The 23,309-nt window shown below is 41.5% G+C and overlaps 1 protein-coding gene across 3 annotated transcripts in view; it reads left to right on the forward strand.

Annotated features, from left to right (window-relative positions):
- The first annotated feature begins 2,374 nt into the window (after positions 1-2,374).
- SRGAP3 (SLIT-ROBO Rho GTPase activating protein 3) overlaps positions 2,375-23,309 on the forward strand; it is a 268,236-nt gene continuing 247,301 nt past the window's right edge. For all 3 annotated transcript variants that reach the window (XM_074198657.1, XM_074198655.1, XM_074198656.1), the window contains exon 1: positions 2,375-3,342. In XM_074198657.1, coding sequence (XP_074054758.1) covers positions 3,276-3,342 — 67 coding nt within the window. In that variant the 5' untranslated portion in view covers positions 2,375-3,275. The remainder of the gene's footprint in view (positions 3,343-23,309) is intronic.

Genomic DNA, 23,309 nt, shown 5'->3' on the forward strand with positions numbered 1-23,309 from the left:
GTAATTATTAAGTGTCTGAGACAGGATTTGAACCTAGGTACTCCTGACTCCAGGGCCAGTGCTTTATCCACTACGCCACCTAGAGGCCCCTAGAACAACTCCTTTGGGTGGTAGCAATGTCATTGTGTTCAGGAACTGTCTAGGTGAGCCCGAGTCTTGGGGCCCTTACTTATCTTTTCTGCTTGTGCTTCTTTCTTTGACAGAAAAATAATCCTGACCTGGATTTTTCTAGCCTTGGAGGCAACATTCTGAATCTGAAAGACCGGTTCCTCTATGCCTTGTTCTGAATTGATTGGCAGCAGGAGTTAGTCCAGGACCTTGTCTTTTTAAAAAAAAATTGTTTATGGCAATGGGGTTAAGTGACTTACCCAAGGTCACATAGTTAGGCAATTATTAATTGTCTGAGGTCCTCCTGATTCCAGGACCCATGCTCTATCCACTGCTCCCACCTAGTTGCCCCTCTGAAGATATATATTTTGAAGGAATTGTTTGGATGGTACAGAGTCAAGGTGAAGGTGAAATACCTTGCCATCATCTCATTAAGTGCTCTATGTTTTAATGTTCTAAGTATCAATTTTTAGGAGATTATGGGTTATGGTATCATGCTTTAACTTTTTGTGAATGCATCTTTATGAGTTTTATGAGCATTTCTGCTGTGTATAGGAAATGAATAACTGTCCCATACCTGATATGATGATGATGATGATGATGATGGTATTCTTGAAGAAGACCGTGACATCAGGGAGGTGATACCATGACAAGCACGTGAATTGGATTGGAGTGAGGGGAGCTGTGCTAAGTCATTGTTCTCACTTTCTCCTCCAGAGCCATCTGGCTCTAGTGGCCAGATATGAATTAGGATGACTAGAGATGACCCTGGATATGAGGTAATCACAGTTAAGTGATTTGCCCAAGGTCACACAACTAAACTAGTAGGTGTCAAGTTTCTGAGGTCAGATTCGAACTCCTATCCTCCTGACTCCAAGACCAGTGCTCTGGGTGGCATCAAATACCCTTCTATTCCCTAAACAGTAGCTACACTTATGCATTATTTGAGGATTGAGGTGAGGTGGTGAATTATATAAAGAGCCAGGGATAATGTTAAAAAAAATCTGATGCCCCTCTTTAGAAGAGAGGATCTTTCAGAATTGAATAATAATGGTTAACAATTATACAGTTTTATGTTTTTATGTTTACAAAGCTTACATGTCTTATTTGATCCTCACAATGACCCATTGAGATAGGTGGCATTTTTATTCCCATTTTACAGATGGAAAAAAAAACTGAGCTTGAGAGAATTTGTGACATTATCTGAAGGAAGATTAAAATTCAACTCTTCTGGGTCCCAAACTCTATCTTCTGCTTTGTTCAGACAAATGGAGACCTTACTGTCATTTGTTAGGCTCTCCCTGCTTCTGAGAGATGTGCCAGTCTGTCCAAGTCAACTGCTTCCTCCATGATATTAATTAGTTGCCTAATGGCCCTCAATTCGTTCATGAGTCCAGAGCTAGAGTATCCTTAATGGGAAAGCATAAGCACCCCAATGCCCCATATCAGGAGTTGTAGGGTCTTGTGAAAGTCTTTTATACTCTTTATGAATCTGTTTCTTCAATTGTAACATGGGCCTAAGACTCCTGTGGGTCCGACACTAACTGGGTGACCCTGGACAAGTTACTTAACCACTCCCAGCCTCAGTTTACTCACCTGTATAATGAGGAAATGGGTTTCAATGACCTCAAAGGTCCTTTCTAGCTCTAAATCCATGATCTTATAGTGGGGGAGAGGGGTGAGATTTGATCAAGGGTGAGAGAATAACTAAGTTTATATAGTATTTTCTTTCAGATTTATTTGGAATCTCTCAAGAATTCTGGGAGGTGCAGAGCACTTATTCTTATCCACTTCTTATAAATGGGGAAATTGGAGCCCAGAAAGGGCCAACTCACCTAATGTCACACAGCTGGGTTGAATCAGAGGCAAGATAGGAACCCAGGGCTTTCAGCCTCTAACTCCTCTGCCCAAAGGGAGGATAGGCTGGTGCCAATCCACTGTTGGCTCGGGTCCCCATCCTTCAGATCTCTTGAGCATAAAGACTTTAAAGGCAGTTTTCCCGAGAAAATGTCAATGGCTTCACTTGGGGTACCTGCTTGTCTCCCTCCCCGCCTCCGCCCCTTTTGTGGGGTTTTTCTCCTTTTAGGTTGCAGTGAGTTATGATATCCTGTAGGCTACAATGTGTCAGTTGTTATAAAATCTAGGAGGTGGAGTCTGCTCGGTGACGCGTCGCTGGTGGTGCTGGGGAGAGCGAGCCAGAGGGAGAGGGAGAGAGAGAGAGAGAGGGGAGAGGGAGAGAGGGAGAGAGAGAGAGAGAGAGAGAGGGAGAGGGAGAGAGGGAGAGAGAGAGAGAGAGTGTCAGCGAGAGAGAGCGAGAGCCAGCGAGAGAGAGCGAGAACCAGAGAGAGAGAGAGAGAGAGAGAGAGAGAGAGAGAGTCAGCCCTGCAGTGCAAGCAGCCAGTTGCCAGCCCTCCCGGCTCCTTGGAGCCTATGCATTTCAGAAGGAAAACTTGCCCTTCTCTCTGATCGTCTCCAGAAATCCGAGCATCGGAAGGAGGAGGACGCCAGCCAGAGGGAGGGGAGAGCGCCAGGGGAAGATGCGAGATGAGAGCCCCTCTGGCAACCTGATCATTTCTTTGCCCAGACCTGGAGAGCTTTTCTTATCGTCTCTGGGAACTGTCTGCACGTCCAAGGAGGAGCCTCTGCGTGTGTCTATGTGTCGGGTGTGTGTGTGAGTGTGTGAGTGTGTTTGGGTGAGGGTGGGAGTGCAAGGGTGGGTGTGCACGGTGGAATGAGTGTGTGAGCGCTTGTGTATGTGTATGTGTGTGTTTGTTTGCATGCATGCATGGGCGCGTGAATGTTTTGGAGCGATCCATACCTACAGACATTTAAAGAGAAGTCCTAAAAATTTTTTTTAAAACCCAACAGCAACAACTGAAGCAGGTTGCTGTGCTTTTTTGGAGGTGGGGGGAATGGCTACTCCTTTCTAAGACAAGCTGATCGAAGCCAGCTATTATTTGCCTTCTGCCCCCCACCCCCCGGCAAATGAAGAGGAACCTTCCGGCAAGCTAGAAGGGGTTCTTCCCCCCTTTCCCTTTCTGCAGCCAAGTGAAACTGCTTAGTCCCCCAACCTTGGAAAGCGACTTGACTCCTCTATTGCTGGGAGGACCAGGCGAGAAATCGGGGGAAAACAAACCGGCTCGGGGTTGGTGGAGCCCCTTCAGAAAATGTCATCGCAAACAAAGTTCAAGAAAGACAAAGAGATCATAGCGGAATATGAAACCCAAGTCAAAGGTGAGTTACCTTTTGACTTTTCCTCCCCCCCCCCCCCCCCCCCGATGTCTCTGGCGATTCTTTTCCCTCCGGCTTCCTCCCGTCCTACGTTGGTAGGCATCCATAATCTTATTGTGAGCCTGGGTGGGTAGTGGCTGCACGCGATCGGGGGCTGCTTTCAGCTGCAGCCATGCCAGGGGCTGCCGGATGGTTTCTAGGAGGGATAGCAAAAGCTGCATTGCAGTTGTGTGAGGCTTGTCTGGTTCACTCGAGGAGTGTCAGTGTCAGGAAAATGCCTACTTCATCATCCTGACGGGGACATGTCACTCTCCAGCCGTTTGGACGACCGGTGCTGTCGTCTCTCGCCGCCAAAGCCCTTCGGGGCTGGGTCTATTTGCAGATCTCTCCTGGATGGATTGATTTATTTTTGCTTCTCCCACCTTTCCCCCAGGGGTCAGAATCCCCGAGTGTGGGGGCACCTGGAGACCCAGATTGCATCTCTTTGTCAGGTTCTCTTTGCTGGGTTGCATGCATCTCCATGGGTGAACTGGTATGGGGGGCATATTGATCCAAACTAATGCAGGCGTTTTAAGCATAAAGAGACAGCTCCATGCAGAAATGTTCTCTCTCACAGTGTGCAGCCAATCAGGTTTCCTGGAGCCGCATTTAGGGGCGGCTGTCTTCATTCAAAGGAAACAAGCCAGTGTTCGGGGAGGGCTGATGAGCCTCTGTCTGCAGTGGCTTTGGGAAAGCTCGTCTTGAGACGCTGGCTTGAACTGGATGACCTCTGTTTGCTTCTCGGATCCCAGTGTGCTGGAGCCATGCCTTGCTGATCGTCCTAGCCAAAGCAAGGGCTTGTAGCAAGGCGTGCACTAGAGTCTTTGCAGGATTGAGAATTGTACTTCAGGCAAGAACAGGGCTCCCTCCAGCCACCCCACCCCTTTGACATTTTCTGCTTTGCCTTGACAAGAGAAGACCTTGCCATCATTTTTGCTAGACTCCCTCTGCTTTTGAGAAATATGTCAGAGGCCTCAGCACTTAGAATTGAACAATAATCTATGTTCTTTGGGATCAGTGTCGTTCTCTTGGTGCAACATGAAGGATGGGTTGTATCTCTCTCTTTCTCATGCAAGTAAAGAAAATAAATCTTCAGCGGGAGGCTGAGACCCATCCTTCATCTCGTAAGGTATTGAAAAGATCCCTTATCTAACACCAATATGTCTTGTGCTTATACCACCTGCCTCTCATTCTTTTTCTGTGGAAGGCTCAATGACATCAGAACTTAGGAAACCCCCTCAGGAACTAGAGGGGCTGGAGTGTACAGAGCTGCCACTGAGAACTGCAAATGCTCGGGAAACTTTGGAAAAGGAGAGCAGTTATCAAGGGGAGGGCTTTGTTTTTCCCATCGCTCCAACAATCCTTTTCCTTTCAATTGTGGCAAAAGGCCGTTATGCTAATCAAGGATAGACCAAGCTCTGGATGAAACCGATCAAGAAAAACCTTCCCTTCTCTTCACTCCCTCCTTTGTATGTGGTTGTGCTGTGGAAAATAGTAACTTCTGATACACGTCTCTCTCTCTGAAGTTTGGAAGACAGGCCCTTTATTGTTCCCGGAACTGGCTTGATTGCCAAATAAAAAAACTAGGCTAACATTTGCATTTTCAATGAGTTTATTATTTATAAGTCCCATGTGGGCCTAAAATATACATATATGTAGATATAGGTATAAATGTATGTATGCATATATAAATAAATATACTTGTTTGCATTTATGTATGTATATGTGTGTATCTATCTCTATAACTAGATTATACATGTTGATATCTATCTCTATAAATTATATACATATATATATATATATATAGAGAGAGAGAGAGAGAGAGAGAGAGTGAGAGAGGATTTTACTTAAAATTCCATTGAAGAATTTTAGAAAGTTTTTCTCAGGTTATCAACTCCCTCTTTAGGTCCAACTGAGTCCTAGAGACTCATCCCTCATTGGAAACATTGAATATCACCACTGCACCAACTGACTTTATCTGATTTCCAGTCAAGCCTTTATTGTCTTGGCTAATAATTGATTTGTCATTTTTATTTTAAGGAACTAGCTAGTTAGTACAAGATAATGAATTTGGACACGGATGCTTCATTGCATCAAAATGCCCCAATGCATCGTCTATCTTGTGGCCTCTGATTTCACCAGTTCTCGGCAAAGGGAGAGTCTGCCTTGATTTATAAACCCTACTGACATCTGTGGGACTTTGCACACCGAAAGCTTTGGAAAGCCCGCCTTTCAGAGCTCTGTTGGGCAGAATTGTAAAGGCCAGGCAGCTTCTGAAGCCTAGCCTGGGCCCAGCCCTCCCAGAGACATTGTTTTCTTGAAGCTGCCTCTTCATAGATTGACACCCAGAGCAGATGGGCATTTTGGGGTGGGGACTGCCTCTTGATGCTGCTCCATTGTTTACTCTCTTACTTTCATTTTGGGGGTCTTTGTTGCTAGCTTTGGAGAATGATGGACCAATCACAACAAATACTATTTGATGTCAATTACCTTTCTCCCTGGGTGTAATTTGGCCAAATTGATGGGCTGGAACCCTTAGTTAGGCAAATTTAGCTCTGGCCTAGCTCTCACTTAGCTTTTGATTTTAGCAATGATACTGAGTTCTCTGCTGACTTGTGCCCTCTTCACTCTTCTTGAAGGATTTAGGGTTGGCAAAAAGGAAACATTTTTTGGACTCTACGTGTTTTGGAATTTTCAATGTGAAATGAAGTGGTCCCTCTGCTGTTCATTTGAAGTCTGGATTTCCATTTTAAAGAAATAGAAAATGAAAAAGAATGGGAGCAGCTGGGGAAACAGTGGTCAGAAGTAGTTGAAACAGAAAGAGCTCCAGAGATGTGCTTTAGTCTAGTTCTATTATTACCAGATGAGGGACTGGGTGCCTCTCTGGACTCAGTTTCCTCATTTGCCATAATTAAGGAGTTGCATTGTATGCCTTCTAAGGTTTCCTTCAGCTCTGAGTCCTCTGATCCTATGATCAGTAAAGGCCCTGTGACTCTAAGAGGGTTTGAGTCTAGCCCCAGATTTGCCATCAGTTAATTAACTCTCTTTGTGGACTTGGACAAGCCTCTTTTGGGTCCCCAGGATCCTCATCTGAAAATAGACTAAGAGTGTGGTACACTGAACTTAGAGTAAAAGATGTTGGTACTAATCTTAGCTTTGCTGCTTTCCACCTGGGTGATCCTGGACAAGTCACTTAGCTTTTCAGGATCTGAGTTTCCTTACCTGTAAACCTGTAAAATGTGATTGTTGCACTAGATGACTCCTTAGGACATGTCTTCAGGAATCAGGAAGACCTGAGTTTAAATCCTGTACTCTGGCACTCATTGACTGTCTGACCCTGAGCAAGTCACTCAACCATTCTGTGCCTCTCTTTCCTCTTTTGTAAAATGAGCGTTGAACTTAATGGTCTCTTCCAGTTCTAAGTCTGTCCTCCTGTGATCTCAAGATAGTTCTATTTCTGAAATCCAATAATTTTTATTCTTTGCTTAAATGAAAATTGTATTCACTTAATCCAATTTTTTAAAATGATAGTATAAATCCTAAGGAGGAAGAAAAGTGACTGAGAGAGTGACTAGGGAGACATTTTTTTTTTCATTTACAGAGAAGCTCCTGTATGTATATACACACTGTGAGGAGTTCTAAGGAGAGACAAAAGTAAAGAAACAAAAGTTCTCAGGAAATTTATCTGATTTAGAATACAGGTTTTTAACAACCAACATAAAGTAGTCAGTCACTGATAGGGCAAATAAAGGAAGGCAAAAACAGGTCCTGCCCTCAAGCAGCTTATACTCTTCTGGGAGGACCAATGTATCACTAACTTGGTTAACTTGGGTCAAAAAATATTCTGTTAGAGTCTTTTGGTGTGACCACGGGTCAGGCACAAATAGTTCATGTGAGTACTTGGGGTGGATTCTTTAAACTTGTTCATCTTGTGTTTGCTTTGAACTACTTCAATTCTGTGTTGCCCATGGAGCACAGCACCAGCTCTGATGAGGGCATGTCTGCCTTATTGGTCAGTCCTGTGCCAGTGTCTTCCATGTTGCCCAATCTGTTCCAAAGTTCTTAGTAATACTAGATATATACAAAGTTTGAAGGGAATTGGAAAGGTTGATAGAGGGGTATGGGAAACAGAGTTCAGGCAGGAAGGGTCTTCTAAAGAAGGTGGTTATTTCAGTTGAGTTGTGGTGGAAGCTGGGAAAACTAGAAGATGGAAATGAGGACAGAAAATATTCTAGGCATGGGAACAGCTAGCACAAAAGGTAAAAATGAGAAAAAGCCAAGCCACAACTTCCAAAGGAGTGTGTTGGCTTTTGGTGTTGTTTTCAGTTGTCTCTGACTTTTCTCAACCCCCTTTTGGGGGGATTTTTTTTGATGAAGATACTGGAATGGTTTGCCATTTCCTTTTTCAGTCCATTTGACATATGAGGAAACTCGAATAAACAGGGTGAGAAGTGATTTGTCCATAGTCACACAGTTAGTGCCTGAGACCAGATTTGAACTTAGGAAGATGAGTCTTCCTGACTTTAGCCCTAGCACGCTATCTATTAAATCATCTAGATGGCACCATCAAATAGAGAAGGTTGTTTGAAAAACAAACTGAGCTGACTCCAGCAAAAATAGTATTTAATTGAACAGTTCCAAAGCTCTGTAACTGAATAGGGCATTTCCATATTCTAAGTTTTTAAACTGCCAGAGCATAGGAGTTGTTTATTTTCTGTGATTTTCTTTTTCTGTATTAGTGGGGGTCTGGTGGAGAAGAAGGGGGGAAAGGCCTTCATGGTTTGGTGAGCAATGTTCAGGTTCCTTGTCCGTGGCTGAACTTTGGGAAGCCGCGCCCATTTGTCTTCAGTCAAGGGTGCTTTACTGGTGAAACTATTGTCTGCTTGCTGGGAACAAGTGGGTGTCAAACAGGGATTCACACTGAGCGTGCTCCACAATTCTACGGGCTTACCAGGGGTCCAGAAGCATCCGGCCTCTGAAAGTAGGAGAATGGGTTCTGGTATCTGGAGCCTCCAAATTCAGGAGCCCTTTGCCATCTTGGTTTTTTGAGTTCAGCTTTTGGATTGAACCTCTGGCTCAGTGCCTTGGAGGGAGAGCCAGGCAGACTGGTTAGACCATGAGGCTTATAACAACTATAGTTCCTATTATTCTCAAGTCTACTGTAGGACTCTATTGCCTTCCTTTCTCCTTTCCATTTTATTGGCACTTAGTCCATTTTGTAATATCCTTCTGACCCACTCCACCAGCCTAGATATGTGTGTGTGTGTGTGTGTGTGTGTGTGTGTGTGTATATATATATATATATATATATATAGCCATGATACTTGCCACACTTCTGCCTGGAGGGAGGCGGGTTCAAGATCCTGGCAGTTTAATATTCAGAGCCAGAAAAATCTTATAGATTAATTCCCACAACATTATTTTACATGTAATGAAGTGAAAGATTTGCTCTCACTCCTTCCCTCTTCAGTTGAAAGAGTCCCAAATGATGTCTTTAATAGGTAAACAAGATGCACCTAAGCTTGAACTCCTTATGAGGTACAAATGATTCTCTCATCCAATCAAGAAGAGAGCAGCTCAGTCGGTTGAGTGAGTATGCTAGCAATACCTCAAGGCTTTAAACAACCCAGTCTTGGATAGTTTTAGAGAGAAAAGGAGGGAATTTTCTTCCTTGCCTTCTCTCTCTCTTGCCTACCCCACTCCATTAGATATGTCATTAGAAGTACTGAGCCCCTTAAGTGTCCAAGGTCAGGCTGGTCTTGGTTTTCTGATTAGGTCTGGTTCACTTTCCTTTACAAAACACTGTCAAACAGTATGTTTCTTTGGCAATGATATACCCAGATTCCCTGCCTTGACCACTCCAAGGAGTGACTTTGGGCAAGTCACTTGAGAGCTCAGTTTCTTCCTCTTTAAAATGAAGTCAATGGATTCTTCTAAGGTCCTTTCTAGCTCTAAACCAAGTGTTTAGTTGAAGATGGGTTGTCACTGAATTAAAATTCTGGTAGCAGCTCTGGCCAGATTGGGGCCCCACAAGCAGCCTACACATGTTCACAAGCCATTGTCTTTGTAGCTGGTTCTCTTTTCTCAACTGGACAACTTTTAGAGAAGGGTGTGATTAGACTGTGGCCAGCTGATGAAAAAGAATGAGAATACATGAGAGGCCCCAGGTGCCAAAAGCCACTTTGAGATGACTAATAGAAAGGAAATGTTGATCTGTGAAAGTAGCAAAAGAGTGATTTCAATTCAAGTAAACATCATTTAGTGGGCACCTCCTTTGAGCAGATTCACTGGACTGTGTTGGAGGCAGGAAAATGCTCACTTCTTGGGGATGGATTTAAGAAAAAAAAAGAAAAAAAAGAAATCCAGTTTTACTTCCAGTATCAGAAAAACAGTTGTGCAAAGCCATCTGACGGGTACGCAACATTTTGTACCTCTAATACCATCCCTACCTCACCTTCTTCTTAATGAGCAGTAGAGAAGAAATAAATACTTAGAATTACTGGATCCTGGAGTTTAGAGCTCAACTTCAGAGGTTATTTAATTCAGTTTCCTTATTTTACAAATGATGACAGTGAGACCCCAGAGAAATTCATTGATTTGCTCAAGGCCACTCCTTCCATAACTAGTAAATAAGTCAAGATTTGAACTCAAGTCTTCTGATGCCAAATCCAGGGTCCTTTATCCTATGCCATGCTTCCATACTCTGTTCCCTAGGATCAAGGTTGGTCATTGCAATGAAATGAAGTTTGAATGCCTTTTTCTATATGTAAAGCACTTCACAGACCCAAAGAATTATAAAATGGTAATTATTATTTTCGTTTTGGTTTTGTTTCCATTATTATAGTCATTGTGTAGTTCTCTTGGTTCTGATTGCTTTGCATCAGTTCTTTTGTCTTCCTGTGTTTTGATAAATTTATCCTGTTTTTTGTTTCTTGTGGTTTCAGCAGTCTTGTATCACCTTCACATAATACACTTTGGTTTAAGGGTACCCACTTTTTTGTTATTGGAGATAATGTGGAGGAAAGTCTATTTTAGATACACATGGGAGCAACAGTTACAGACTCTTAGAAATAATTTAAGTCATTGGTATCAAACTGAAATAGAAATGGATCCCTGAAGCCTTTGACTTTGAAAACCACAGATCGACATTATCTATTGTGTTGTATTTTTATTTATTTTGTGAAGCATTTCTCAATTACATTTTGATCTGGTTTTGGCCTTACTCAGGAGTTTTGTGGACCTGAATTATTGGTTCCCAATCTGGGAGAAGAGGGCATGCGCACAGAATTAATGGGTGGCATTTGAGATTCTAGATGTGAATCTGGCATATAAACATATCACTTGCTCTCCTGACTGCTTTCCACCAAGGGTCCTTCCTCATACCAGCAGAGCACACTGACATCTATAGAGAATTCCTAAGATCATCACAGCTGAAGGGTGAGTGGAGCTGTGAAGGGTCAACCTTATTTGCAATTTGGACAGTACATAGCCTCAGTAGCTAGACCTATAATCCTCAGTTGAACCCTTTCTCCTCTCTCCTAAATTATCATAGTTTACAAGTGGTTTGTATTAAAAATCTGCAATGGATAGGTAAGTAGGCCTGAGTTGGCATTCTAGTCAACTTTTTTTTTTTTTTTTTGGTGAAGCAATGGCATTAAGTGACTTGCCCAAGGGATTAAGTGTCTGAATCTGGATTTGAACTCATGTCTTCCTGACTCCAGGACTGGTGCTCTATCCACTGTTCTACCTAGCTGCTCCCTCTAGTCTACTATTAATTACTATAAAGGCTGTAACCTTTATAGAGGGTCAAGCAGTGGTGGAGCCTCCAAAGAGGAAAACAGACTGGATAGAAGGAAAATCTCCCATGGATGGAAGGAAGATTTTCTGGAGATTTTCAAGCCCAGTCTAGATGACTGCTTGCTCCCTGTTGCATCTTTTTGGGATGTGAGTTGAAGCTAGATGCTCCATGAAGTCCCTTTCAGCTCTGAAATTCTGTGCTTCTGTGATTAATTCTCTGACCCTCAGTTTCTTCATCTACAAACAGAGATAAATCAAAACTTGTTTTGCCTGCCTTATTGGATTGTATTGAGGAGACAATGAGATAATATAGAAAAAAAGTGCTTTGCAGTCAGAAAGTTGCTGTGTAAATGTGAAGAATTATTATAATTAATTACAATAATAATAAACAGATCACTGAAAGTTAATGATTATTTGGCAAAGAGAACCTGCTCATTCTGAATGACTTAAGACAGACTAAAACTGCTAGTGCTTTGACAGTCTTTTCTTTCCTCCTTAATATCTTGACTTCTAAAAAAAATCAATACAGAGTAGGATTAAGTCATAAACTGACTTGATTTATTCCTTGATATCCTGGGAGGGGGAGGGCAGAGAGCAGCTGAGATTTAAGTGTTATTGATGGGACCTTGAGCCTAAGTAGAATATTGTGACCCATGTTGAAATAGCCCCTTCAAAGTCATGATATATCAATCAAGACTGCTTTGAAATGGGCTGGTCTTGCCATCTGGGGACCCTAACATTCACATGGATGAATTGTAGCCTGTGGCAGAAATGCATGATTGTGAGTTTTCAATGACATTTATAAATAAATGCAGCAAATACTTATAAGGCACCTACTGTGGGCAGGATACTTAGCAGGTTATTTACATACAAAATAGACATGTATATAATAAGCACAGGGGTAGAAGAGAATGGAAAAAAAAAATGGACAAAAAAGGAGAGGCACAATGTTATATCAGAGGGTTGGATTTGGAATCAGAAAGACCTGGGTTTGGATCCTACCACTGATACCTACTAGATGTGTGACCCTGAGCAAATTGCTTAAACTTTCTCAGTTTGTTTCCTCATATGTAAAATGGATACATAATAACAGAAGTAGATATTCATGGGGTTGTTGTGAAGTTCAAATGAGAAGATAATGAATCTGTTTTGTAAACTTTAAAGTTTGATAATACATTGATTTATCTTCCTTTCCCTTCTTTCCTACTTTCTTCCCTCCCTCTTTCCTGCCCCCTTCCCTCCCTCCCTCTTTTCTTCCCTCCTTCCCTCCGTCTTTCCTTCCTTCTCTCCATCTTTCCTTCCTTCTCTCCATCTTTCCTTCCTTCTCTCCATCTTTCCTTCCTTCTCTCCATCTTTCCTTCCTTCTCTCCATCTTTCCTTCCTTCTCTCCATCTTTCCTTCCCTCTGTCTTTCCTTCCTTTCCTCCGTCTTTCATTTCCTTCTCCCTTCCTTTCCTCCTTTCTTTCCCTCTTGCTTTTCTCCCCTTCTTTCCTTCTCTTTATCATCTCTTTACATCATCTACAATATACAGAACTAGGATTTTGTATATGTGTAGGGAACTACTGATGTGGAAATTTCCCTTCCTGATGCAGATTGTAAATTCACCTGTAATTTATAGTCTTAGAGAATAGCTGAAGACCCTAAAGAGGGGGTAAATCTTCAGCTTGTGTACATCAAAGGTAGAAGCTGAATTCCACCTTGGCCTAGAGGATAGACTGCTGGGCTAGGAAATCAGGAGGAACTTCATTTAAGGCAAGCTACCCAAGACAAGCATCTCTTGGAATGGATCTCAGTTTCCTTATCTATAAAATGGCTGTAACAATGACATTTCCAATGTAGGTTGCTGCAAGACTCAAATGATGTAATATATTTAAAGTGTTTGCAGACCTTGAAATCTGAATTGCTACTATCATACAATTATTCTTACAGTCTTTGGGAGTACCTCACTGGAGGCCTTCAAGCAGAGGCTACATTATCCTTTCCTATTGGATGTGTTCTGAAGGTGATTCCTTTTTTGGGTATGACTTGGGTTATTTGACTACTTAGGTTCCTCCAAACTCAAAAATGATGTGAGTCCATGATTTTTTTTCTTCCTGATTCCAAGGTCACAATCCAAATCTATCTCAACTTCCTGGCTCTCTTGACTACATCATCTGACTCTGTAAAGTACTATATATAGTCTATTATTATTGTTCTTTTTGACCTTGTGGTTTCATTGATATAAGGAACTCCCAGGCAGGAAGATTCCTCCATCAATACAGATTGGTCACTGGTCTGAAATTTATAACCTTGGAAAATTGACAGGGGCACCTTGTGGTTAAATAATTTGCTTGGAGTCACAAAGGTAGTATGTGTTAAAGACAGATTTCACCCCAAGAGCTCTTGATCCATTTTGCCATGGGATCATTGTTGGCATTGTCGTTATAGTTGTAATCATTACCTTCACCATTCAGCATCCTCATCCTCCCATTAATAATAAGAAAAATGAAGATTTTTTTTGCAGATAAGAATTTAAATAATCATGAAGTTCAATTTTATCTTTCTCACTAGTTGTATTTGAAGTCAAGAGTATGAGTTTGTTAGAATTGTAATGGTCACTGGGGTATTACAGATTGTCTGTATTTTAGCATTAATTTTAGCATTTTAAACTTTTTAAATTTTATTATTCTTATTAGTTTTTTAATTATTTAAGCTTAAAACTGCACTGAGACTTTTGGGATAGTTTGAATTTGCCTTAGCTCTGTTTACTTAGAAAGCTACCTATTTGTCCTAGTTCTCCAGATAATTGTATTGCTTAAAAAATTTATACTTAATGCTTATTAGTTTATAAATTAACTTATTAGCTTATCAGACTGACTGCTGATCTCCATGTCTCTGGGGTATAACATCCCTAGTATACGGATATAGGGCTTTACTGGCCCCAAGACCTGGATTTGAATTCCTCCCTACTTTTCTTTTTTTTGCTACCTTGAGGTTTTTTTTTTTTTTTGGCAAGGCAATGGGGTTAAGTGACTTGCCCAAGGCCACACAGCTAGGCAATTATTAAATGTCTGAGGTCAAATTTAAACTCAGGTACTCCTGACTCCAGGACTGGTTCTCTATCCACTGCACCAGTCACCCCAACTACCTTGGGCTTCTTAACCAACCTGTTTATTCTTTCTGAAATTCAGTTTTCTCAAAAGTGGACCAGATCAGGAGTTTTTAACATGAGATCCATACTTTGGGCCCCCCCCACCACATTTTGATAACTGCATTTTATTATCCTTGGTTCCCTCTGTGGTCCTGGGTGTTTTAAATTTTAGATTTTAATCTACATGTTCCCAACTCCATGAGTTGGTTGTGAAGATTAAATTTAATACTGTCTGTATAAAGTATTTTGTACTATAGTAAGGAGCAGGCCAGTTAAGTGGTATGAATCACTAGTCCTAGGTGGTCATCTTTCTCCAGCTATTTTGAAACTATTTATACTTGTTTGTAAGAATTCTGGAAGGGGTGAGATAGTGTGACAGCGGAAGTCCTTGGGGGCTGATTTTCCAATATGATCCGCAAAGCCAATAGAAAACAGTTATGTCATCGCTATTCTTCTCTGAACTAAGGATGAGCTAGAGAGCAGTGCCTGTCACTTTGGAGAAGTGTAGGAGCCATCAAAATATTTAAGGGGCCTGGAAGATCGATGACCCTCAGAAAAATACACAGCTCCTGCCAGAAAGAGATTCAAAAAAGAAAAGATGCTGTTAGGAGGAATTTTACAATAAAAATGGGCAAACATAGCCATGGAATAAGGAGTTTAAAAGGAGAATAATGGATTAGTTGAAGAGTAGCCCATCTTGGCTGGCTGGGATACAACTCAAAAGACAGGAGGTAGTGCCATTGAAGGGCCAGGACTGGTCTTGCGGGCTGTTTCCAAGGTTGTGTGTGTATGTGTGTGTGTGTGTGTGTGTGTTTGGAGGAGCGGAAGAGTGAGGGTAGGGGAGATGGAGATCATTCCACTGGTGAATCTCTGACCCTGAAAAAAGAACTGCCTTTGGAACCAAAGGACCTGGGATCAAATCTGACGTTTGCCATTTCCTTTGGCCAAGTCACAACCTCCCTGGGCTTCAGTTTTCTCATCTGTCAAATGGGGGCTATTGGACTAGATCAGGGGTTTTTAACATGAGATCCATACTTTTGAGTTTTTTTTCCCCCCACAGTTTGATAATTGCATTTCAATATAATTGGCTCCCTTTGTGGTCCTGGGTATTTTAGATTTTAGATTTAAAAAACCCTATTCTGAAAAGTGGGCCCCAGGTTTCACTGGACTGCTGCCATAGGAGTCCTGAAGTACAAACCTGTGGGACAGATGATCTTAGAGATTCTTCCCAGGCCATATCTGTAATCCTATGACTCCTATGTCTCCATTTTATCTTGAATCTTGTAGAAATGTCTGATCAGCTTCCTTCATTTGGTAGGGGTGTGTTCGGTGTATGTTTTACCTCTCCTGGATATTCTAGATGATTTAGTACCAACAAGCAGTGAATTTGCTCAAGGGTCCGAGGTGGGTACCTACAACTTTTGAAAGAGTTATTTAAAGATTTCTGTTTCTAGCTCAGCCCTAATACTGAATGGCACAAAATGGAATGTTGACTGTCTCTAAATGTTCTGCTCCTGGAAGTTAGGTTATCTGATGACCTAACATCATGGGAATTTTCTAAGCCTGTTTGAGTATTGATAATGGAGATGGTGTGATTCCTATCTTCCTTCCCCTGTCAAGAAGACTTGTACAATAGGATATGCATAAAGACAGTTGAGACCTGATGCCCCAACTAGTATGTCTGGACATCTAAAGTGCATACCTGAGAGATCCTTGGCTATGTTGTCAGGTCCTTACTTCCCTTTGCCAGTTTCTGACCAGAGAAGGATGGTTCAGGGGGCAGAAGAGGGAGGACCATTGATATATCTGTGGGGAGCATGTATAAAATAAGGGTAGAAGTGCCAAGAAAAGACAGTGATTGAATAAGTGGATGAATGGATAGTTGGGGAGTGGGGGTTGATGGAATGAAAGAGAAATACACAGATGTGAAACAGCCTGAACAAATTGGGAAACAACTTAAGACAACTAGACTTCTTCCCTAATACTCCATGGATCTGTTCTTCCTCTCTCAACCCATCTCAAAGCACTCTTACTCTTCCCCTGTATTTACTACCTTCTAATTTATTTTCTATTTATTTGTGCACGTGTCTCATTACTATATTTGATTGTACCATTAGGCTGAAGGCTGGGCACTTGTCATATCAATCTTTATGTTTTCCACAGCCCTGGAGAAATTCTTCATTGCATGTAGTTGAGTTGTTGGTTTAGTGTGTGATTTCATTTGAGAATTCCCAGGGAAGAGATTCCCTTCTCCAAAGTTCTGCAACTTACAGCCTTAGAGATTTGGATGGCTACTGAGGGGTTAAGTATCTTTCCCAGAATCAAAATGTCAGGGGCAGAAGCTGAACCCAGGTCTTCTTGATCTATGTGCTGGGCTAACCAAGCCTTTCTGTATATCCTTACTGTTCTTATTTAGGCACTTTAAAAACTTTCATGGAATGAATGAATGAGATGTGATATAGTTCCAAATGTAGGGAAAAAATAGATGTATTTCTGGTAGCAATATATGATGTATAATTTTTATTGTACAAAGCATGACTGTTTCTCATAAGTAATTCCTCATCTTCCCAGGGAAGTGAGGGATAGCAGCTGCCTTGGACACAGAAGTAGAGGTTTTGAGGAATGGTGACTCATTCATGATCATCCAGAGCTGCAACCTCATTGCCCTGAAGATTGTATTCTTTTCTCTAGTCCAACTTCCAACCATTTGATTTAGCAAAAAACGTTTGCTATTCTCCAGTTTCTTCATACCAGCACCAAATAATCTTTGGGAGATGCAGATCTGGCGATGGAAACATGGAAATAGTGTGATTGGTTCAGTGGAAAGAACACTGGATTTAGAGTCAGGAGACCTAGGTTTGAAACCTGCCTCTGTCACCAATAAGTTATGACTCTTTCCCTCTAGTTCCTCAGGTATACATCAGGAAAGTTGGATTAGATGCTCTCCAACATCCCTTGCAGTTCTCAATCTGTGGCAATTTCATGCTAAAATCATTTTTGATGGTCTCCTACTGCTTTCTATCAAAAGTACCAAGATTCTCAAGGCCTTCCATAATCTAGTGCTATCTAAACTTTCCAACCTTATCTCATATGACAATATTCTCTAATTTTCAGTCAAAATGGGTGACTTGCTGCATCCCTCCCCCTCACACCCTCCAGGTTTCACCTATTGCTGCTGCTCTCTGTACCTGGAGGATCCTGCTACTCCTCCTTTTCCTGTAGAATTTCCATCTCTCCAATAAAACCCAACTCTTTTAAATGTCCCTTCCTTCAGGAAGTTTCCCCCGATCTCCTGGACCAGTAACTACCTTTTCTCTCTTAGCTCATAGTTCTTGAATGCATTTGTCAAGTATTACGGTGTATTATAGTTATTTGTAATTGTATTTTATTCCCCTTCAAGATGGCAGATTCTATGAGGAAAATGTCCTTGTCTTATCCAAACTTTGTATTTTTTGCCAGAGCTTAGCAATTTGAATGATTGATGCCTTACTATTGGGCCACTCACTTTCTTATGTTAACATACCCCAGAATGCTCCACTGTCTTGAATGGGCAATAAGAACACCTATCAGAGGATAGGGTAAGTGCAGGGAGAAAAATAAAAACATGTTTTTGGTTCAAATCAAAGTCTAAGTCCCTTTAGGGTAGATAGAGAAGGAGGGGAGACAGGAATTGCAAGCATATGCAGAGCAAGACTAGGACAAGGTCACTGTGTCTCTTCCTCTTAATCTTGGAAGGCTTCTTGGAGGAGGTGAAGTTTCCAGAGTGCTTTGATGGGAGAAAGGGGGATGGTCTATAGGATGCAATTTTCCTTAGTCCTTTCTATCTTCCCCTTTCTGTATTTGGTGCAATCTGAAAGTGATATAATTCTATGAGAAGGATTGTAGGTTAGGGGACTTGGATTCCAGATTTGATCACTCTGCTAACTGAGGGTCCTTAGTTCTCTGATCCTCACTTTTCTGATAATGAAAGAATTGGGTTGAATTAGATGATCTTCTCCCATCTGAGCTAATTCAATAAGCATTTATTTATCACTGACTTTTACTAGGTCCTGAGGTAGGCTTTGGATAAAACATTTGGTGGCTTGGGACTTTTAGGATATGATTATCTCTTCTCTTAATGTAACTGAATATAAATCTAAAATAAAAAAAAAACACACCCCCTCATTCACATTTTTTTTAAGTTTTTGCAAGGAAATGGGGTTAAGTGGCTTGCCCAAGGCCACACAGCTAGGTAATTATTAAGTGTCTGAGGTCGGATTTGAAGTCAGGTACTCCTGACTCAAGGGCTGGTGCTTTAGCCACTGTGCTACCTAGCTGCCCCACTCCCTCATTCACATTTATGGGTCTAATCTGACTTTTAGTAGGAGTGTAGAGCCTAGAATTTGGATTCCAGGATCCTTAAAATTTCATAATTTTCCTCCCAAGCAGAGCAGTAGGTTTTATTAATATACAGGAACAATTCTAAAATATCAATTTGGTCATGTCATTTCTCACGGGGAAGCACATGGTATAATATTACAGTCAGTCTTAGACTTGAAATCCAAAGGTTTGGGTTTGAATTCTGCCTCAGATAACCAATTATCTGCATGATGTAGACTAGTTCTTTAACTCTGGGGCCTCAGCCTCTTTGTGAAACTATGGGATTGTATTCTATGAAAGTCTCTTTCAGTCTAAATTTAATAACCAAAATCTCTGAGGTCTTCAGTTTCCTCATGTAAATAGGGGCTAATAATACTTGTATCTCACAAGACAGCTATGAGGAAATAGCTTGTAATTCAGTTTAATAAGAATTTGGTTATTGAGTTTTTGTTACATGGTAGGCACTATGCTATGCATGGAAGTTACAAAAATAAAAAACAAACCAGGGAAAGGTTTGAAGCTGATGGATTCCTTGAACTCTAGGCCGCAGTGGGTCAGACCAACAAGGAGTTGGCACTAAGATTGGCATCAAAATGTTGAACTGTGGGAGTAGGGGCCACCAGCTTCCCTAAAGAGAAACTTATCGACCCAGGTCACAAGTTGTATGGGCCATATTGTCCATGAGGTTTTCTTGCCAAAGATACTGGGGGTAATTTGCCATTTTCAGTGGATTAAGACAAACAAAGGTTGTGAGACTTGCCCAGGGTCATGCAGTTGAAGGTCTTTGTACAAATCCAGTCTCAGGTCTTTTTGACTCTGGGTCCAGTGTTCTATCCTCTGAGTCACCTAGCTGCTTCCTGGGCTGTTGTTTGTCTTTTTTTTTTTTTAGGTTTTTGCAAGGCAAACGGGGTTCAGCTAGGTAATTATTAAGTGTCTGAGCCTGGATTTGAACCTAGGTACTCCTGACTCCAGGGCCGGTGCTTTATCCACTTCCACCTAGCCGCCCTTGTCCTTTGTTTTTGAAGAAGATCATGACATTAGGGAGGTGATGCCATCATCAAGTGAATTGAATTTAAGTGTGATAATGCTAAAATTTGTATTTTAAGAATATTATTGGCAGTCGTATGATGATTAGGTTGAAGAGAAGGAAGACTGAAAGCAGAGACCTTTAAGAAGCTACTGAAATAGTTATGGTGCTCCTTAAGGGGAGGAACCAGTTCTTTGTCCCCCCACCTGAGCCTCTTACATTGAGCAAGTATTTCTTTCTTTTTTCTAAAAATTTTTTGTTTTTATTTTATTATTCCATTTACATGCTATGAAAGCTTTTCAACAGTCATCCACTTGCATAATTATATGTTACACCATTTTCTTCTCCCCTCCCCTCAGCAGCAGTCTAGTGAACATTGTACATGTACATTTTTGTGTTTAATGTGTTTACATTTAGTCATTTTTTTGTATGAGGAATAACATCTAAGGGAAAAGAAAGAAAGGGATGGGAAGGGAAAAAAGATAAGGAAAAAGTTTTCAAAAGTGAACATAGGGTTCATTCAGATTCTGTCAATATTTTTTGTTTTGTTTTTTCCATCTGGATATGGATGGGGTTTCCCAGGTTTCCCAAGGATGAGCAGGCATTTCTTTTACTAAAGATTTGTTGAATTGAACTTACTTGAGCATTTGCTATTAGAGCTCTGTGAGAATCATGTCCAAAGAGGGGCCAGGGTTGGGAGAGCTAGGCTGTAATGCACATTTTTCTAAGGCCAGAACAAGTGAAGGGTCAGAAACCAGGGACAGTCTGACACACCTTCCCTATTTCCTGAGATATTTCCTGTTAGGGCCGGGATTAATCCTAGCTCATCGACAGAACCCACAGGCAAAGGCAGGTAAATGAACGTACCTGCAATGGGGATGAGAGGACATAATTGGAAGTAGAGCCAAAGAGTCCCCTGAGATTTCTTGTGGCCTCAAGTGGAGGGTGCTCCCTCAATCAGAAGCAACAAAAAGGAGCCTTTGTATTTGAGTCAGGAAGCCCCCAGCATGTGTAGCTGGAAAAGGAAATAAGAATTTTATCCAGACATCAAATTTTAATTGTGCCTTTTCCCAAAAATGGAGCAAAAAAAGGTCTCTCCATCCTCATTACTGTCAAATGTGGGATTGGTCGTTTTCAAAGGGGGCAAGATAAATGAGTTGAAATTACTGAGACACAAACCCTGGGCTGTGTTGCCTATAAATCTCCCAAGAAATTCAACTTCCTATTGGATTGGCTGGCTTCATTTGTTTTCTTTGTCAAAGCAATGGCAAGGGGAGAAGGATGTGGAAATAGAACCTAGTCTTGCTTAGGGCTAAGAGTTGGGTATGAGGGTCAGGGGAAAGCCACCCCCCCCAGCATTATATGGGATCCTCAGCTCCAGATCTTGAACAGTAAACCAAGTTCCTCATTCCCCCTTTGGCAGCTGGGGAAAACCTCCAGTTGGCCAGCCCTGCTGAGAGAATTTCTCTGAGCTCATCCCAGAAGTCCCTGTGCCTCAAAGAACCTGGCAATTACCATATGAATGGAGAAGAAGAGGGGGGAAAAAATCTCCAACCCAGGCTATTGGAGTGGGATTAGTAAATGAAAGTGACTTGGGGGTGGAAAAGGACTGGCCAAATCCTGAGACTGAGAGACTGGGAGATAAGCCTTGAGTTTAGGAAAAGTGGGCCAGCTTCAGTTTTAATTCTTTCCACCTTTGTCCTGAATTGCTGCTAATTTGCTTTTTCTTCACCCCACCCCCACAACTCATTTTCTTAGTGCAGGTGCAGGAGAGGTTTCCCAAAGAGAAATAAAAATCGTGTTAGTGAACCCTAGGCTAAGGCACATGCTCTAGGTCTCCTTTTGGAGGAAGGGGAAGAAAGATCCATGTAAGACTAGAACCAAATGGTGCAAATCATAGGGATATAGATTTAATCCTAGCACTCCCTAATAATTAGAGACCTGCCCAAGAGTGGAGTGGGCAGCTTAGGCAGATGAGGAGGGAGTTTCTGGATCACTGCAGTGTCCAAGTATTATTGAAACATGCTGGTCAGAGATGTTACAGAGCAGGGTTCTTAACCCCTTTTTGTAGTCTGGTGAAGCCTGTTGATTGATTTATTTATTTTTAGAATCATAGCTCCCTGCTAACAAAACTCTTTCCTGGGTCCTGTTCTCTTCCTTCTATATTATTTTGCTTGGTGATTTCATCAGCTGCCATGAATTCAATTATCATCCGACCTTCATCCTTGCATCCCAACAGTCTATTGGACAGTTTGAACTGGAGGTCTGGAAGAAAGATATTTTAATTTAAACATTTTCACCATTGAACTGGTTATCTTTCTACCCAAACTCTTCTCTTCCTAACTTCCTTGTTACTGGTGTGGGTAACTTCCGCTTCCTATTTACCCAAGTTTGCAACCTAGATGTCATCTTTGATTGTTTACTTTCTCATTCCCCTCCCCTATGCCCACAATGGATAGTTGGTCGCCAAAATAATATAATTTCTATCCTTATAGCATCTTCTATATTTTCCTCCCAGCCCCCAACCCTTCCCACCTTCTCTGTTCTGACATTGCCTCTACTGTAGTACAAGACTTCATCACCTCATGCCTGACTATGGCAATAGTCTGCTGGTGGATCTGCTTGCATTTATCCTGTCTGTCCAGTTTCCACACAGCTGAAAAACTGACCTTCCTGACTCACAGGTCCCTGATCATGTCATCTTCCCCCTCTTCATTGCCTTCTGATTGCCTCCAGGATCAAATATAAAATCTTCTGTTTGGCTTTTAAAATCCTTCTTAACCTGGTCCTTTCCTATCTTTCCAGGCTCCTTATTTCCCCCTCCTTCCTTGTTCAAACCTGGGCCTCAGTGATACAGTCTCTCTCTCTCACCAGCCCCATCATTTCCCACCTCCATTTCCACTCATTGTCCCTCATTCTTGGAGTTCTATCCATTTCACCTCTATGTCCTATCTAGTCTGACCTCCTTCAAGTCTTAGCTAAAGATGCTCCTTTTGCAAGAACACTTTCCCAATGCCTTCCCTCTGAGGTTGCCTCCACTTTATCCTATAATATTATTTGTGAGTTCCTTGAGGAAAGCAACTGGTTGTTTTGTTATTTTTTGGAATTTTCAATGCACAATAAATTGTTGACTGACTTGTCTTTTTAAATACATAGGATAACTAAGAAAACCAATTATTTTGAAATAGTTATCAAAAAATTTTTTAAAAAGGTCATCTGCCCCAGGTTAAGAATTCCTATGTGAAATTACTGCATTCTTGAGTGAGAGATTAGACAAGTGTAAGATAAAGTCCCTTACAACTCTGACTTCCTTTCTGGGAGTCTTGGGAAGGCCTTAGAACTAGGGGACAGAAATTAGTTTAGGACAATTGGTATGAATAAATTTATACAGGGCAATAGCATAGTCTTCCTACTATTATTACTATGGAAACTTGCTTTTAGGAAAAGAGTTTAATAAGTTTGTTCATATCAAGGTGTGAAGAATTGAGAAGATTTATTTCCTTTTCTTTTCCAGGGAGTATTTATATTTTAATAGGGTATAATATAAAACTTCAAGCCATGATGGAATTTTGGGCAAGTGAGTGAGAGAAAGTACATTAATTTTTTTTTAAGAAAGAG

Source organism: Macrotis lagotis, chromosome 8 (assembly GCF_037893015.1).
Source record: "Macrotis lagotis isolate mMagLag1 chromosome 8, bilby.v1.9.chrom.fasta, whole genome shotgun sequence".
Lineage (NCBI taxonomy): Eukaryota > Metazoa > Chordata > Mammalia > Peramelemorphia > Peramelidae > Macrotis > Macrotis lagotis.